At 43.4% G+C, this 18,748-nt stretch overlaps 1 protein-coding gene across 4 annotated transcripts in view; it reads left to right on the top strand.

Moving 5' to 3' along the window:
- The first annotated feature begins 296 nt into the window (after positions 1–296).
- LOC104596534 (uncharacterized) overlaps positions 297–18,748 on the top strand; it is a 34,983-nt gene continuing 16,531 nt past the window's right edge. For 3 of the 4 annotated variants that reach the window (XM_088895195.1, XM_010257736.3, XM_010257735.3), the window contains exon 1: positions 297–1,479. In XM_088895195.1, coding sequence (XP_088751321.1) covers positions 407–1,479 — 1,073 coding nt within the window. In that variant the 5' untranslated portion in view covers positions 297–406. The remainder of the gene's footprint in view (positions 1,480–18,748) is intronic. The other variant, XM_010257734.3, reaches the window with a different exon arrangement.

Genomic DNA, 18,748 nt, shown 5'->3' with positions numbered 1-18,748 from the left:
TCTTGCCCGTTGCCAGGTAGGAGCTCAGTCACCTTCGACTAGGAGTGGCCGGATTGTGCATCATCAATATATAAGATAAGAAGTTGCTATTCCTAGTCCACCTAGAGGTGTCCATAGAGTGCCTAACTGCGTGTGCTCTAAGCATCGTCGGGTTTGTGTCCAAGACATTTTAACCGATCAATAAGTGGATCCAAATCAGAACTTGGTATATTAGAGTTTACCCGGATCCGGCAAGTTTAATCCCCCGGATTCCACATTCAGAACTTGGTATATAAGTCAATAACTAGCTTCGCGCTTAAAAGCCACGCTGAACGTTTCTCCCCGTTTCAACCCTTGTCTGTCGTTGTAATTTTCGTCTCCCCATCCCATCGTCTCCAATCCCTTCACTATCCCAACTTCTCTCCGCATGAAAGACAACCAGAAGATGAAGACGGGAAGTAACCCCAACCCCAAGGGCTCTTCCCACAAGCCATCTTCTTCGTCGTCTAATCGGAAGTCCAGGTGGGAATCCGGCAACAATCCTAATTCCGATCGCAATTCTGGTGCTGCCGGTGACTCCAAACCATCAAAACCCACCTCAGGTCCCAAAGAGGACGCCAAAACTGGCCCGTCGAAGCCCGCTGTCGACCAGATCCCTTCGTCGGGTCCCGGTCCCTTTCCGCCGTCAGGGCCCGCTGCCGGAGCTCTCTTGCCGTTTCCGGACCTCGCTGGCATCGGTCCGCCGCCGCCACCCGCTTATGGGTTTCACATGCTTGAGCGGCGAACGATTGTCTTGGCTGATGGGAGCGTTCGGTCTTACTTCGCCTTACCACCAGATTATCAGGACTTCCCAACTCCCATACCGCGGTTGGATATTGCTGATAGGTTTTTACCCTTAGGGCCTGGCGGTCATGGACCTGAGCCTGGGGGATTAGGGTTCGGTTTTGATAAGCATTTTCCCCTAGGTGGGTCGTTGAGCCCTGATGGGTTCCGTCGCGATCGCAATGAGCTATACGGGCGTGGCGGGCAGCATGATTACTGGAATCACCTTGGACTTGATGGCCGTGGGCCGCCACCGCTGGAAGGCTCGTTGAAAAGGAAGTACGGAGATGAGGATGAGAGGGATGAACTTGCGCGTCAACGACAACAGCTGTTCCGGTACGGGAACCCCAATTGTTTTCCTTCTGGTTCTGGTGAGCGGGCCGATTACTTGGCTGGAACAAGTAGTCCATTCCGTCGGGATGCACCAAACTCTGCCAGAGGAATGGATGATTTAAGGTCTTCAAAGCAAATGAGGGTTGGCGGAGATTATGACGATATACCTTCCCGGCGTGGTGCGCCGGCTGATGATGTGGGTTTGAAGCATCCTGAGGTGGACCCACATGCTCTAAAGAAAGCCTTTCTTCGGTTTGCAAAATCGCTTAACGAGAATGCTTCTCAGAGGAAGAATTATTTGGAGGACGGGAAACAAGGGCCACTCCAGTGCCTTGCCTGTGGCAGGTTTGACAAAATTGGGTTGAATATGCATATCTGTTTCATTTTTTGCTTTACTTTCTGTTTAGCATGTTGCTAACTACTGATCATTCATGGTCGGGATGTTCTAGATCTCTTAGCCGCTTTAATTAAAATGCCAAAGTTTAGAATTTTACAAGGGGTATGGGGATGCATAGAGATTGAGATTTTGGTGGCAAGTGGCATGGGTATTTCGACCATTTTTACATCAGAGTAGAAAATTTTTTGGTTGCAAGTTGAAGGGGCTAGAAGGGCTAGGGGTAGACCAAAAAGGAGAAAAGGACATAGGTTGAAGTAGTAAAAAATGATTTAAGAGCTTATAATCTAACAATGGATATGACACCTAACAGAACGAAAAGAAAAAACAGGATTCGTGTAGCTGACTGGTGACCTCATTTAGTTTGGATAAGGCTTAGATGATGATGATGATGATTATAAAATCTTTTGGGTTTTCCGTTATATATGATATGAGTATTTCAAGTAGTCGTCCGATTTATGTTTCTATATTTTGCCCTCTGGTTTGCATAGTTGATATATACTAAGCCTTCCTTGAGGATGCAAGTCATAATGTTGGTCTTCTGTATGCACTAGAAGTTTGTAGAATCATGAATTCATGATAGAGTTTTACAATGAGTTGACATAGTTGAGTTTGAAGCGTAGAAATAAATCCAAGATTGTTGCTATCATTGGTTGGGAGTTGTCATCTTAAGTGTTGATTTACTGAAATTGTTTCGGTATTGTTTTATGGAGAGTCGACTATGTTATGTTCTTGCTATTAAGTGACTATGGACCAAATTTGCAGGTAAAGAAAAGTTTGAGTAGGGTATGACAATAAACTAATCAATTTGGAAATTGGGTTGTCTATGTACATAAGCATTTCCAGTTTGATGGTCTTTATAATTACTGAATAATGGAATTGTTTTTTGAAATATCATTAAACAAAATCTTATTTCAGTTATTCTGTGTCAACTATGGACGTCCTCTTTTGCCATACCATATTATCAAGAACTGTATTGGCTGAATGGCTGTTAAACTACAAGTCTTCCTATCTTGTCTTAGAACTTAACTGTATGTACTTTTTTAGTAACTACTGTTTTATTATAATTTTAAAGAATGAAATATGTATACTGATGCTGGGCAGTCTCCTTTGGCTAGATTCTACCACTCACCCTACTTTTCTTTTTTTTCTTATACAATTCTTTTACATTACATATTCCCCATCAGCATCAAAATCGGTTTACTTTGTTGACCCCTTGTTTTTCTGCAGCACCAATCAACCCATTGGCTGATCTGTGTCCAACAGCCCAACTGATACAAATCTCCGTGTCCCTTTCTATCCCTCTTATCTCCCTCATAATGTTCCCATATTTCCATGGGACTAGATGGTGAGATACCGCTCACCTCGGAAACCCCTTCGAGGGTGGCTTAACCTCCTGAAACAGAAAATGGGGAGGAAGAAGAGAAGGGAAGGTAGGAAGAGAGGGATGCAGTGAAAGAGAAAAACAGGGGATACTCATTCATTCCTTCTTTAAAAGAGTAGGGCCTTATATATCTGGCCTACAGGTGTAATCATAGAGGGAATATCCTCTGATTGGCAGAATAACTAACTGATAACAAACTCTGGGAAATATCATGGAGGGAATATCTTCTGTCGACAGAATCACCCTCTCTGTGTGTAACTAATTCTGAGGCTCTGTTGCCTGTCCCTGAGGCTCTGTCGCCTGTCCTTTCTGCTTCCTTGAGTACTGCTGATGGGTAGTGGCATGCTCCACTCCCTGTGTTGGGTTAGGGGAAGGTATTTGGGTCCCAACAATTCCTCCCTCCTTAGCATTGACCTTGCCCTCAAGGTCTAGGTTCGGGAACCTCTCATTCAGCCTAAGATAAGGTTCCCAAGTGGCGTCTTTTGGGGGCAGCCCGGCCCATTCTACCTTGGCTTCTGGTACAACCTGCCCACCTCGTCGGACCCATCGAAAATCCACAATTTTGATGGGCTCTGTGTAAATGTTCCCTTCTTCAGTGAATTGGGGTAAGCTAGATGAGGTAGGAGTATGATTTCCCACAGCCTTCTTGAGAAGAGAGATGTGAAACACTGGATGAAGCTTCGAGGTAGTAGGGAGGTCCAATCTGTAAGCAACAAGGCCCACTCTTTCCAGCACCTTGTAGGGCCCATAATACCTGGGAGCTAGCTTGTGCCAAGCCCGTCTTACCACTGAGACCTGGCGGTAAGGTTGGAGATTAAGGTAGACAAAATCACCCACCTGAAACTCTAATGGGCGGTGGTGAGAGTCATAGCTGATCTTCATTCGTTGCTGGGCCTTTGTCAAATTGGCCTTGAGCAGTCTAAGAATCTCGTCTCTTTCCAGTAGGCGAGTCTCTACTTCTGCCACCTTGGACGACCCATATTCATAGGGTAATATGGGAGGGGGTTCTCTGCCATATAGGGCCTTGAAAGGTGTCATCCCTGCAGCTGACTGATAAGTTGAGTTGTACCAGTATTCTGCCCACGGAAGCCAGTGAGCCCATTGTCTAGGCTTCTCCCCTATGAAGCATCTAAGGTAGGCTTCTAAGCATCGATTAATGACTTCAGTCTGTCCATCAGTTTGCGGGTGATAGCTGGTGGATGGGTGTAGTCAGGTTCCTTGCAATCTGAAGTACTCCTTCCAAAATGAACTTAGGAAGGCAGGGTCACGGTCCGAGACAATGGATCTTGGTGTTCCATGCAGTTTTGCCACGTCCCATATGAAAATGTCGGCCACCATCGCTGCAGTGTAAGGGTGAGGCAAAGCAGAGAAATGGCTATACTTGGTGAGGCGGTCAACCACTACCATGATGACCTCTTTTCCTGCAGAACGAGGGAGTCCTGTGATGAAATCCATGGAGAGGTCTTCCCACACTTGCTCTGGAATCTTGAGGGGTTGTAGAAGGCCCGCGGGTGACTGTGAGGAGTATTTCTGCTGTTGGCAAGTTGGGCATTCTGATACATAGTGCAACACATCCTTGTGCATTCCTACCCAATGGTAGTGGCTGCTGAGTCTTTTTAGGGTCCGTAGCACCCCTGAATGTCCTCCCAATGCGGAATCATGAAACAACCTTAGCAGTTCAGTTTTGTGGGTGGAATTTGGAGCAACCACAAACCTACCCTTGAAGAAAAGATCAAGCCCCACAATTTGGTAACCCGGAACCTGAGAAGGGTCACTTTTCCACCTTTCCCTGATGTCTTGCAGCTGTGGATCAGATCTGGCTTCTTGCCGTATAGCTTCAAATAAGGGAAAACTGGGCTGAGAGCAGGTTAGTTGGGTCAGCTCTTCTACCCGTGATAAGGCATCAGCTACTTTGTTGGCAGGCCCAAGTTTATACTCGATGTGGTAGTCAAATCCCATTAGTTTACTAAGCCATTTTTGCTGCTCCGGGGTGTGCACCCTTTGTTCTACTATGTACTTCAAACTTCTTTGGTCTGTCCTGATGATAAATTGGTGTCCCAATAGGTATGCACGCCATTTCTGTACTGCCATTACCACAACCATCATTTCCTTGACATAGGTGGACTGATTTTGGTGGGCTGTTGAGAGAGCTTTGCTGAAATAAGCAATGGGTTGCCCCTTCTGCATCAGAACGGCCCCCACTCTGACACCCGATGCATCACACTCTATCTCAAAGGGTTGAGAGAAATCTAGAAGAGTGAGGACTGGAGGGCTAGAGACTGCTGTCTTTAAGTCTTCAAAGGCCCGTTGGGCATCATCAACCCACCCAAACGAATCCTTCTTTAACAGGTGTGTTAGAGGGGCGGCCATAAGCCCATACCCCTTAATGAAGCGCCTATAATAACCGGTAAGCCCAAGAAAACCCCTGAGAGCCTTTACAGTGGTGGGCTTGGGCCAATTTTGGATGGCACCTATCTTTTCTGGGTCTGCCATGACCTGGCCTGCAGCAACCACATGGCCTAAGTACCGAATCTGTCTTTGCCAAAGGAGCACTTTGCCAATTTGGCATGCAACTGGTGCTCTCTCAGAATTGTGAGGGTAAGTTTGAGCTGTTTCATATGGGTGCCCCAATCCTTGCTGTAAACCAAGATGTCATCGAAAAATACCAGAATAAATTGCCTTAAGAAAGGCCTGAAGATGTCATTCATGAGGGCCTGAAAGGTGGAGGGGGCGTTGGTAAGACCAAACGGCATAACCAGAAACTCATAGTGGCCATCGTGGGTCCTAAAGGCTGTCTTGTGGATATCAGCCTGGTGAACCCGGATCTGATGATACCCGGACCGCAGGTCCAGTTTGGAGAACACTTGTGCTTCCCCTAACTCGTCCAGCAGTTCGTCAATGAGAGGTATTGGGAACTTGTCCTTCACTGTAATCTGGTTCAGGGCCTGGTAATCTACGCAAAACCGCCAACTACCATCTTTCTTCTTCACTAGGAGTACGGGGGATGAAAACGGGCTGGTGCTGGTTTGTATATGCCCCTTGTCTAGTAGCTCTTTTACTGCCTTCTCAATTTCTAGCTTTTGGAAATAAGGGTATCTATATGGCCTCACATTGGCTGGTTTGGATTCGGGTAAGAGGGGTATCTGATGGTCATGGGCCCGGGGTGGAGGTAACTGGTTCGGTTCCTTGAATATGTCACCAAACTGATCGAGGATCGATCTTAGGCTCTGGTGTTGGGCTTCAGTCGGTTGGTCACAGTCCTGATTGTTTAAAATCGGAACTGTGGGCCGAATGCCCAAATGCATAAACAAGGGCTGTCCAGTATCCTTGGAGGCCCGTATTATAGAGGCTAAGGTATCACCTCGGGGACTAGGGGGCCGCACCCCTTGCAAATGGCAGGTCTGTCCATTTTGGCAAAAATCCATTGTCATTCTGGCCCAATCACACAGTGCAGGACCTAGGCAACGTAACCAATGGATTCCCAAAATGATATCAGCCCCCAAGAATTCCAATGGGTGAAGATCTACCACGAAATTATGGCCCTGTACGAGGATCCTTTCCTTCTTACATACACCATCACATAACATCTGATTCCCATTAGCCACATGGATTGAAAAGAGAGGAGTGGGGTGTATAGTCATACCTAGTTGCTTTGCCAAACAGCAAGTGATGAAATTCAAAGTAGAGCCACTGTCAATCAAAACCATCACAGATCGGCCACCCAATCTTCCTTCTACTCGCATGGACTGAAGAGGGTTGAGGCCCATGAGAGCGTGTAGAGAGATCTCGGCTCCAACCGATTCTGGTTCGCCTGATATCAGCTCACAGTCTTCGAGGTGCTCTGGTTCTGTCCCCTCCGGTTCTCCCTCTGTTTGAAGGAGAAATACTCGCTGGACCCGGCACTTATGGCCCGACCCAAACTTATCATCACAGTTGTAACAGAGGCCCTTCTCGCGTCGGGCCTGCATCTCAGCCCACGAGAGGCGCTGGAAAGGCACAGTGGACTTGGGCAAAATGGGCTTCTGTGGATCCCCAACTTGTTTTTGGGGTTGCTGTTCGGCCCGCTGGAGAGCCCTCACATTCGGATAGGATGGCTTGCTAGTCCTGCGCATGCTATCAATCTTTTCTTCTTGCAAGCGAGCCATGCCCACCGCCCCCATGACTGTCGTTGGTCGAAGAGCTCTCACTTCCAGGCGGATGTCTTCTCTGAGACCTCCCACAAAACACCCAATCAAGGCCTTCTCCGGCCATCCGTGTACTCTGGTCGCCATTCTTTCGAACTCGAGCTGGTAGTCTTCTACTGTCCCCGCCTGTTTTAATCGAGTGAGAAGTTCATCATAATCCACGAACGCCGTCGGCCCAAGACGGATGCACAGAGCTTCCGTGAACTCCGCCCAAGCTACCTAAGGATGGGTTTGTCGATACCACTGAAGCCAGAGAATAGCGTCTCCTTCAAGGTGAATGGAGGCGATGGCGACGCGCTGGTGTGCAGGGGTTTCATGGTACTTGAAGAATCTCTCTGCTCTGAAGATCCAAGGAATGGGATCTCCACCGGAATAGTTGGGAAAATTGATTTTAGTAACCTTTCCGGCGGGGTAACCCCCAATTCCCTGGCTTCCGGAAACAGAGGCGTTGGCCCCTGTTGGCTGACTGGTCTCGCCGGACTGTTGTTGGGAGGCGAGGTTAGAGATGACCACCTTGAGATCCCTGAGTTCGTTCAGTACTTGGTGGAACCCAATCTCAAGTTGGTCGACTCTGTCTTCCATGGTAGAGGATCTTGTCTGCGGCATAGCTGGTCTACAATCTTGCTCTGATACCAACTTGGTGAGATACCGCTCACCTCGGAAGCCCCTTCGAGGGTGGCTTAACCTCCTGAAACAGAAAATGGGGAGGAAGAAGAGAAGGGAAGGTAGGAAGAGAGGGATGTAGTGAAAGAGAAAAACAGGGGATATTCATTCATTCCTTCTTTAAAAGAGTAGGGCCTTATATATCTGGCCTACAGGTGTAATCATAGAGGGAATATCCTCTGATTGGCAGAATAACTAACTGATAACAAACTTTGGGAAATATCATGGAGGAAATATCTTCTGTCGACAGAATCACCCTCTCTGTGTGTAACTAATTCTGAGGCTTTGTTGCCTGTCCCTAAGGCTCTGTCGCCTGTCCTTTCTGCTTCCTTGAGTACTGCTGATGGGGTAGTGGCCTGCTCCACTCCCTGTGGTGTTGGGTTAGGGGAAGGTATTTGGGTCCCAACACTAGACCATCATTCTTTAGCCAGCCTACCACTTGTAAATCTCCTTCCACCACCAAAATTCTATAATTGAGATATTTAGCTAGTCTTAATCCTCGTAGTGTTGACAAAATCTCTGGCCTTGTGGAAATTTTATGGCCTATGATCCTGGATTTTCTATGACCCCATTACAATCTCTATAAATTCCTCATATATTGGAACAGTGTTTTAAAAGGCGTGGGAGGCGAGACGCTCCCAAAACGCCCTGAGGCATATGCCAGAGGCGCTGACACCTCTGAGGCATACGCCTCATGCACTTTTTTATGAGGTGTGCTAGAGGCGTATGCCTCGTGAGCCTCATGCACATCTTACATAAAAAGACAGAAAAAAAGAAAAATGAAAAAAAAGGAAAGGAAAGGAAAAGAAAAGAAAGGGAAGGGAAAGAAAAAGAAACGAAAAAAAAAGAGAAAAGGAAAGAAAAGAAAAGGAAAGGGAAGAGAAGAAAAGATAAGGGGAAAGAAAGTGGTTTGCTCCCTGCCCCTTCGGCTCCGCTTCGACAAGATCCCCCCTTTCAACTAATGTTATGCATCTTTATTCTTCTTAATATAAAAGATTTTCATTAAAAATAAAGAAAAGATGAGATCCCCCCTTCCTCTTTATCCTCCTCCTAACTCCCTTCCTCTTAAGGAGGCTTACGCCTCCTTGTGTTCGGGAGGCTCACGCCTCTTGCATTCTGAACTATGCCTCATGCCTCTAGGTAGTGGAACACCTCACGTCACGTCTCCGCGTTTTAAAACATTGTGTTGGAAGGGCCGGGCCAGGATTATCCCTGCTACAGCTTTTGAAATTCAGTTTTATCATGTTTAAGTCTGGAGGCATCCACCATGAGATGAAGACAGAAGATATGATCAATGAGGAATTTGATACCTGATACCAACCTCTAATGATGTCCTCTCTAGAGAATGAATGAACAACCTCATTGTTTGACCCAATTAATCACTTTAACTGTAGTGCTCTCAATGATTGCACTTCTAGGCCAATCCTTATTGTTGAATATCCTATCTTCCGGATAATTGAAGAAAGAAGAGGGGAACGGTAGCATTGGTGTATAGGCCAGTGTTTACTTATCAATGAAAAAGATGCTACAGTTTAAAGTTAGAAGTTGTCTGGTAGGAATCGAATTAGAGGCTCATTAATTGGATGAGTGTGCATAAATATTGGGTTGTGAAACCAGATTGTGGCCAATTAAATATTTGGTCCTTTGCTTGGGTGGAAACCCAACAGATTCAGATTTTTGGGAAGGGGTCATTGGGATGTTTTCCAAAAAACTGGCTGCATGGAAGAAGAGTTACATCTAAATAGGAGGGAGCACAACTAATAAAAACAAACCAATAGCAAAGTTGGTAGCTGTTGAAATTTTAAAATAGAAGCCTCTCTTGGAATCTGGGTTTGAGAAGGGGATTAGAGATCTGGAATCTATAGAAGCTCTCAAACTCATTTCCTTAATATTTTGAAGCGTGTGTAATTCCATTTGGTGAGGATGAATGTGTGTGTGCTCCTAGTCCAAGTGGTACCTTCTCTCGCTTTTTATTTAAAACCCTCCATCAAGCCCTCTCTTTCCATTGCAGACTATCTGGACTGGTTCCTCTCTGGCAGAAGTAAACGTTTTCTGTCAGGAGACCACCCTTCAAATCAAGAATACTAATGAATGACTTTGAAGAAAATGAAAAAACTAGTGGTTATCCCCACATGCGTGTTCTTTGTCTCAAGAGTTGAGAATCACCTATTATTATCTTGTCAATATTTGTCCCAGATTTGGAATCTCTCTCTCTCTCTTTTTCTTTTACTTGTTGGCACCTCTTTAACAGCACAACCAATTATTTGGGTGCTTTCTTGATGTACCAATTTAGTTCTTACACAAGAAGAGTGAAGGTACAATCGAATAGATATGAAATTTGATGGTAGTTTTCTGGATAATCCAGGTCCTTCAGGGCTGGGGGAGTGTTTAGATATGAAAATGGATCTATATTGGCTCTTTTTTTTCTGAGTCAATTGTCATTATTGTCCATGCTGATTACTAAAGTGCTGAAATTCCAGCACTGCTACAAGGTTTGAGAATCTCAAGATTAGCAAAGCAAATGGGTACCACAAAACATGGTGGCAGAAGGTGTATCCCAATTAGTGGTAAGCTAGCTGAATAGCAACAGAATTGGTGTATAGAGTGGCAGGCAAGCCTTGAGGGAAATCAGATGCATTGCAATAGAAATGGAGGTTTCCTTCAGATGGGTGAAATGATCAGCTAATGATTGGCCAATGTTTTAGCCAAAAAAAGGGGTTTCTAGGGCACAATTGTTTGTCTTTAGGTTGCCCTATTGCTTGTTGGCCTATGAAATACCTTGGGATGCCTCTAGGAGACAATCTGTATGAAAGTAGGTTCTGGAACCCAGTTGTAGAGTTGTATTAAGAGATTGGTAGCCTGGAAGAGAAATTATATTTCTCTGGGAGGTAGAGTTACACTGATAAAATCCACCTTAGCAAACTTGCTAGCCCATTACCTGCCAGATTTTAGGATGCCACAGAGGGAGGTGATGAAACTTGAAAAATTGACAAGAGATATCTTATGGGATCCAAGGGGAGGTTGGAAGGATCACCTGATCAGTTGGGACTTAATGTGCAAAAGTAAAAAACATGGGGGCTAGGTGTAGGAAACCTAGGTAAATGGCTTTGGAGAGGGGGAGACTGTGGCAAGAGGTGATTGGCAATATCCATGGTTATGCATGCAATGATTGGGATGCTGGGGTATCTTCGAGGGCTACTTTGGCTTCTCCTTGAAAATCCATATGTGGTGTGATCCCTTAGTTCCTGAGCCTAATCAGGTATGATGTTTGCTCTGGAGATGAGGTTGTTTTTTAGGAGGACCTGTGGCTTAGTGATTCAACCCTTAAAGATCTTTTCCCCTTGTTGTACTCTCTCTCTTTGTTCAAAAAAGAACCTGTTTCTCGTTTTCCCTGTCGACCGGTTTAAGCTGGAATTTGGTCTTTGAAGAAATTTAAGGGACCATAAGTCTGAAAGTACAACCTTGCTGTTACAAGTTCTTGATTCTGTATTCCTGGATTCTTCCAAGTCTGGTGCTTTTGATTTGGATTCTGCATCCTAAAGGTCTCTTTTCTTGTCCATCTTTCCTTTCCTCTTTGTGTTCAGAACCAAATTCTATTCAGTGCCCTGCTAAAGAAGTTTGGTTTAGACCTATTCCTCCCAAGGTTGGGCCTTGTGCTGGGAAATATTTCATGGAAAAATAAACACATTGGATATCTTGCAAAAAAGAAGACCTTTTCTGTCAGTCTTTCTCCTAACTGGTGTACCCTGTGTAAAGCAAGTGGAGAAAGCTGCTACCTCCTCCTGATATCCTGCTCTTTTGTTGCTAGTCTCTGGGATAAGATTTTTGAACTGTTCAGTCACAGGTGGAGTTTGCCTATGCAGATTGGAAGTCTCTTTGACTAAACAACCTTCAATTGCTAGTGTTGTGCATCTTTGTTCTTCTTAATATAAAAGATTTTTGTTAAAAGTAAGGAAAAAATGAGATCCCCCTTTCTCTTCCTCTTCCTCTTGACCCCCCTCCTCTTAAGGAGGCTTACACCTCCTTGTATTCGGGAGGCTTATGCCTCTTACGTTCTGAACTACGCCTCGCACCTCTAGGTAGTGGAATGCCTTGCGTCATGCCTCTGTGTTTTAAAAAATTGGAAGCTACCAGTCAAGTTGTTAACATCAGTGAGAGGTTCAAAAGGAAACAAAAGACCTGCTGTTCCATCCCCTTATGTTTGCGTTATTTGCTTGAGGAGTAGTGAAAATACTAACCATCTTCTTTGGAGTTGTCACCATGCTTCTCAGGAATGGAACCACTTCTTTCAGCTTTTTGGCAGTGTCTGTGCAGCTTTATCTAATGTCAAGGATGAGAGTCAACTTAAGGGTGCCATTGTAGACTTCTATTCAAATCTCTACAAAGAACATTGGAAAAGAAGGCTGAGGCTGGATGGTTTGGACATCAATCTCTGATGAAGATGCTATGGATTTGGAAAAGCCATTTTCAGAGGACAAAATCAGGTGGGGTGGGGATAAGACACCAGGCCCGGACAGTTTCAGAAGGAAATTCTATAAAGTTTGGTTGGCATTTTATCAAACAGGATCTAAAGAATGTTTTTGTTGACTTCCATGCAAAGGATGCTTTGGAAAGGTGTCTAAATTCAACTTTCAACCTTTATTTCTTGTTTCCAAAAATGGAAGGGCCTTTAGAGCTGAAAGACTTTTATGACCATCAGTCTCTTGGAAAGTGTCTATAAAATCCTTGCAAAAGCTATAGCATCAAGACTTGAAAGTGATGGGCCAAATTATCTCTCCTTCCCAAGGGGTTTATCTAGAAGGGAAACAAATTCTTGATGGAGTTCTTAATGCTAATGAGCTGGTTGACTCATGAAAAAGGGAAGGTAGAGAAGGGCTAATCCTCAAGGTGGACCTAGAAAAGGCTTCTGATCATGTTAGCTGGAGTTCCCGGACTATATGCTGAATAGAATGGATTTTAAATAGTTGGATTAAGGTATGGGTCACCACACCTACTTTCTCTATTTCTCTTCAACGGTGTCTCTTGTGGAAAATTTAAAAGGTGAGACCCTTTGTCTCCTCTCTCTCTCTCTCTCTATATATATATATGTATGTATGTATATAATCCTTTTTTAATATATTGATGGAAGCTTTGAGCAAGCTCATCTGAAGGGTGGTAGTTGGTAGACTTATCCAAGGTTTTAAAGTAGGTAATAGCTGAGAGTACAGATCCCTTTACTTCAAAATCAATCTCTCTAAAAGTGTAATAATGTTAGTAAGAGGAAGGATATTCAGATCTCCAGCTGGGTAATAATTTGGCATGCAAACTTGGGAAATTGCCCACTTATCTTGGCCTGCCCCTTGGTGCAAAAAGTAACTCTTAAGGGGATCTGGAGTTCAGTTATCGGAAGATTTGACAGGAAATTGGCCATGTGGAAGTCAATATATTTGTCAAAAGGAGGTAAACTTACATTGATTCGGAGTATTTTGTCTCCACTACCTATTTATTACCTGTCCTTATTTCAAATCCCTGTGTGTTGCAAATCATTTAGAAAAGAAATTGAGGATCTTTTTATGGGCTAGTTGGAGAACAGATATAATTTCAATTTGGTGAATTGGAAAACTGTGTGTCAACCAAGGTTGGTTGGTGGTCTAGGCATCAGAATATTAAGTAGTTGGTTAATAAGGCCCTACTCCGTGAACGGTACTGGAGATTGATTAGAAAAAGAAGCAGCCTTTGGAGAAGTATCATTGCAGCCTTGATTGGGATTCAGGCCCTGTTTTTCCTCCAAGGGGTGTGTGCTTTGTGGAGTAATGTTCTTAATGTTCTTCCTGATTTCTTGAAGGGCATCAGATACAAAGTTGCCAAAGGCAATCCTCTCAAATTCTGTCATGGTAAATGGTGTGGAGAGATTTTGCTTTTGCGAAAGAAGCTGTAGTTGAAGAGTGCTTTGATTTGGTGATGGTGAAGTAATCTGGGGCCCTACTTTCAGAAGAAATCTCAATGATTGGGAAACCAATCCACTGACTGAGTTGTTAGGCCTCATTCAAAATATAAAGCCTAACCCTCAAACTGACGATGAAGGAACTTGGTTTTGGGGGGCAAGTTTTCAACTCAGTTTTTCTACAGTGACCTCTTGTCTAGGGAGGACAATGATTTCCCTTGGGCTTTAATCTGGAGCCCCCACATCCCTTCAAAAATAGCCTTCCTGGTTTGGACTGTAGTTCTTGGCAGATACCAAACTTCAGATTGGCTGATCAAAAGGGGGATGCTTCTTCCTAGCATCTTGTGTCCTTTATGCAATGAGGTCTCTGAATTCTCCATTCACTTCATCCATTGCAGCTTTTCTCATCAGTTTTAGGCAATGGCTTGGTCCTATTTTGGTGTACATTCTTGCCCACCTGAAACATTCCTTCAGCTTCTGCAGAAGTGGACAATCAAGGGTTTGAGCAGAAGGGGCAAACTGCTATGGAGGACTTTTCCAGATGCCATCTTGTGGACTCCATGGAAGGAAAGAAATTGTTGCATTTTTACAATAAATGTTCTGATTTAGTCTCAGTTAAGAGCAACTTATAGTATGTTTCCTGGTGTATAGTTGTCTTTCATTTTTATTACAACTCAGTACTTTACCTTCAAAAAAATGTCATGGATTTTTTCATATAGACTCCAATTCTATGTAGAACAAGGAATGCAATAGTTTTTGAAGACAGAATGTGAGGTAGGTTTTTTATAGACCTCATCAAGTTTAGAATTGTTCTTTGGGTTTTGGTGTATGGTGATTTTAGGGGAGTTACTATTTTTTTTTTATCAGCATTAGGGGAGTTACTATTGGATGATTTATTGCAAGAATGGTAAGTTGTAGCAAGCTATCAGAGGAAGGAAACAACAAAGAGCTGCCTTATTGAGCAGGGTGTTGTATATGTTCTTTTGAGAGGATTAGATACAATGCTTTTCCTTCCTTCCCTCTCTCTCTCTCTAAAAACAGCATCAATAACAAAGAAGTGTTGAATGGGAGATTCCTGAGGTGGGAAAACTGAAATTCAATTTTGGTTGCTGCAGCTTGGGCAATCCTGGAGAATCAGGAGTGAGAAGAGATCCCAACATGAACATTAGTTTTAGCTTCTCAGAATCTTGGGTCCAACTGGGCAGGTGAAGTCCTCAACAACAAAACTTACATGTGTTATTGCAAGGACTTAAGTTTATGTCTACCAGTGGTAGGATAGAGGTGATACAACTGTATTACAGTGATCTCTTGGATGAATGGATAAATGGAACAATGGAGGGGAGGATACTCCATTGTAGTACAGACCCTTGATGCAGCAAAATCATTGATACATACATCTCATAGTGAACCTCAATTGCTTCTCCATTGTATTTACTTTGGCCTTTTCAGTCGGTTACCATTCATTCCTTTCAATGTTTGGGCAATTTCTTTAGTCAAGAGTTTGTTCAAAGATATACACCTAGGAATGGATGCAAATCTGTCTTTAAGATGAGAGAAGGCAAAAGAGACATGGTCTGATTTTAGTTATCTTCCAACTTTAATAAAGTAAGAAAAGGTGAAGAAAAGGATAGAACAAAGAAAGAGAAGAAGATAGGAAGAGAAAGGGAAGGGAAAGAGAAGAAAAGGAGAAGAAATGACTACAATACCCTTAGGAAAATTACAGGAGATATAAGAGAGAAAGAATAATATGAAAAAGACAATACTGCCCTTGTTAACTACTTCTAACAATTCTCACACTCCCTCTCAAGTTGGAGCATATATATCATAAAGTTCCAACTTGTTACAAATATAGCCCATCCTTGAGCAACCCACACTTTTAATAAAAAATCAGCTACTTGGTCTTTAGATTTAACATAGGGAGTAACAACCTCTCCACTTGTTACTTTCTCTCATGAAATGGCAATCAACTTCAATGTGTTTAGTCCTTTCATGAAACACTGGATTAGAGGCAATATGTGTTGTAGCCTGGTTGTCACAAAACAATTTAATGGGTTGACAAATTGTGATATTCATCTCCCGAAGAAGATGCTTCAACCAGACTAGCTCACAGGTAGCATGGGCCATTACTCTGTATTCAGCTTCATCGCTACTCCTAGTAATTACGTTCTGCTTCTTGCTCTTCCAAGAAATGAGATTTCCGCACAAGTACAAAAACCTGTAGTAGACTTCCTGTCCATCGGAGACCTTGCCTAATCTGCATCTAAGTACCCTACCAGAGACATATCTCCCCCTTTCTTATACAAAAGCCCTCGACCAGGAGCACCCTTTAGATACTTAAACACCTTCATACCACCATCCTAATGAGCAGTTGTTGGACTCTACATGAATTGACTGAGGACTCCAACACTAAAGGAGATGTCAGGCCTGGTGATGGTAAGATAGATCAACTTGCCTACTAGTCTCTGATACCTTGAGGGTCTTCTAATGGCTTCCCCAGACTATCAGTCATCTTCACATTGGGATCCATGGGAGTTTCAACTGGCTTAGATCCTAACAACCCAGTTTCATCCAACATATCTAAAACATACTTTGAGACAGAGATTCCCCACTTCGATCGAGCTACCTCGATTCCAGGAAAGTAATTCAAGGTTCCTGGATCTTTAGTTTGAAAGTGTTGTTGTAGGAACTGTTTCAACTCATCAATTCCATGTGTATTATTGCCAGTGAGAACAATATCATCAACATACACTGCTAGAATGATCTTCCCAGATGATGAGTCTCTACTAAACACAGAGTGATCAACACTGCATTGTTTCAAGCCAAAATCTTTTACCACACTACTAAAACGACTAAACCATGCCCGCGGTGATTGCTTTAGCCCATAGATATAGCCTTCTTGTTTCTGACTCCCCCTGAGCAACATACCTAGGAGGTTGCTCCATATATATCTCCTATTGAAGATCACCATAGAGAAACACATTTTTGACATCAAGCTGAAATAGGGGCCAAGCAAAGAGGGCAGCTAAAGAAATGAGCACTTTTATAGAACATATTTTAGCCACAGGAGAGAAGGTTTCTGAATAGTCCACACCATAGGTCTGAGTATACCACTTTGCAACAAGTCAAGCTTTGAACTGCTCACTACTGCCATCTTGACGATGTTTAACTATATATACCCATCAACAACCAGGGCCCTGCTTCCTAGGTGGTAAGAAAGTGAGATCCCAAGTATTATTGGACTGAAGAGCATGAAATTATTCATCCATCGCCTTCTTCCAGTTAAGAGATGAGAGGGCTTCCTGTAGAAAACACGATAGAGAAACTGAGGATAGAAGGGAGATAAAATGCTGTTGTGAAGGAGACAATTGAGCAAAGGAGACGTACCGAGAAAGGGGGTGATTTGTGCAAGTATGCTTACCTTTGTGAAGGGCAATAGGAAGATCAAGATCTGAGGATGGTGGATCTGTCAACGACAAAGACTCGGTGGCATGTCAGAAGCTGGAGCTGGATCAACTACTAGCGACAATTCTGGTTGTCTATCACGTCTAGAGTACACTCTGTGAATAGATGGTCGAATAGGCTCCTCCATAGTAGGTAAGGGAATAAAGACATCACCAGATTTAGAGGGAAGAGGAATAGAAGGAGAAGGTTCACGTCTAGAGAAATAGGGTAAACTCTCAAAGAAGGTAACATCCAGAGCAACAAAAGCTTTTCTAAAAACAGGATCATAGCATTTGTAACCTTTTTGAGTACGAGAGTAACCATTGAGTACAAGAGTAACCAAGAAAAACACATCTAATAGCTTTGGAGTCAAGTTTATCATGGCCTGGACCCAATTTGTGAACAAAACACATACAACCAAACACATGAGGAGGAAGAGAGAAAGGCGAGGTGGAAGGAAACAAAATAGAGAAAGGTGACTTGCCATCTAAGACTGAAGAAGGCATACGGTTTATGATAAAACAAGAGGTGAGAATTGCATCACTTCAATAGATTTTAAGAACTGACATTTGAATCAACAAGGCCCGAGCAGTTTCAATCACATGGCAATTTTCTCTCAACCACACCATTTTGCTGAGGAGTGTGTGAACAGGAGGACTGATGTATAATACCATGAGAGTCGAAATAAGACTGAAAATTTCCTTGGCATTATCTGAATGAAACACTTTAATGCATACACTAAACTGATTCTTTATCTTAGCATGAAAGGATAGAAAAATAGAGAATAATTATGAGCAATCCTTCATTAAGTAAATCCATGTCATTCTTGAATAGTCATCAATAAATGTTACAAAATATCTAAATCCATTATAAGATGACACACGACTAGGCCCCCAAACATCTGAGTGGACTAAAGCAAAAGGACTCAGGACTCTCTTATCATCCTTAGGAACAGAAGCCACTTTATGATGTTTACTTAACTGACATGACTCATAATCTAGCTGAGTTATAGACTCCAAGGTTGGGATTTGCTTTTTCAAAACATGTAGAGAAGGATGACCAAGACGATAATGCCACTGATGTGGTGTAAGAGAGGAATGAAAAGCCTTTTGAGGACCATGGTCATCCAAGTAGTACAATCCTCTAACTTCACGATCGCCACCAATCGACTTCCTTGTCTTGAGATCTTGAAAGATATGAAGGATAAGATGTTTCTGAACAATGACAGGTTTGAGTAAGTTTACTTACAAACAAGAAACTAAAGGGAAACTTAGGAACATAAAAAACCGAGTGTAAACTAAGGTCAGAACCAAGAGACACATTACCGGTACCGGTAATAGCAAAAGAAGAACCATTAACTAAGGTAACGGTTTGTGAGGTAGAAGGTGGTGACATGGATACAAACATATCCTCACGGGAGGCTCCAGAATCATTTATCCAAGGTGAAGGTGAAGAACTAGAGGCAAGACAAGTAGTACCTGACTTCACTAGTGTAGCAGTGGCAGACTGGCGAAGCTTTTCATATTCCTCACATGAGATAGAAATTGTGTCTTCATCGTTACCAACATTGGAAGTAGGAGCATCTTCAGTCACACCAAGACTCCCAAAGTCACCTTCCACCATTG

The sequence above is a fragment of the Nelumbo nucifera genome, chromosome 1 (assembly GCF_055504915.1).
Source record: "Nelumbo nucifera cultivar China Antique chromosome 1, China Antique-T2T, whole genome shotgun sequence".
NCBI lineage: Eukaryota > Viridiplantae > Streptophyta > Magnoliopsida > Proteales > Nelumbonaceae > Nelumbo > Nelumbo nucifera.
This window is presented reverse-complemented; position numbering and strand designations above follow the sequence as displayed.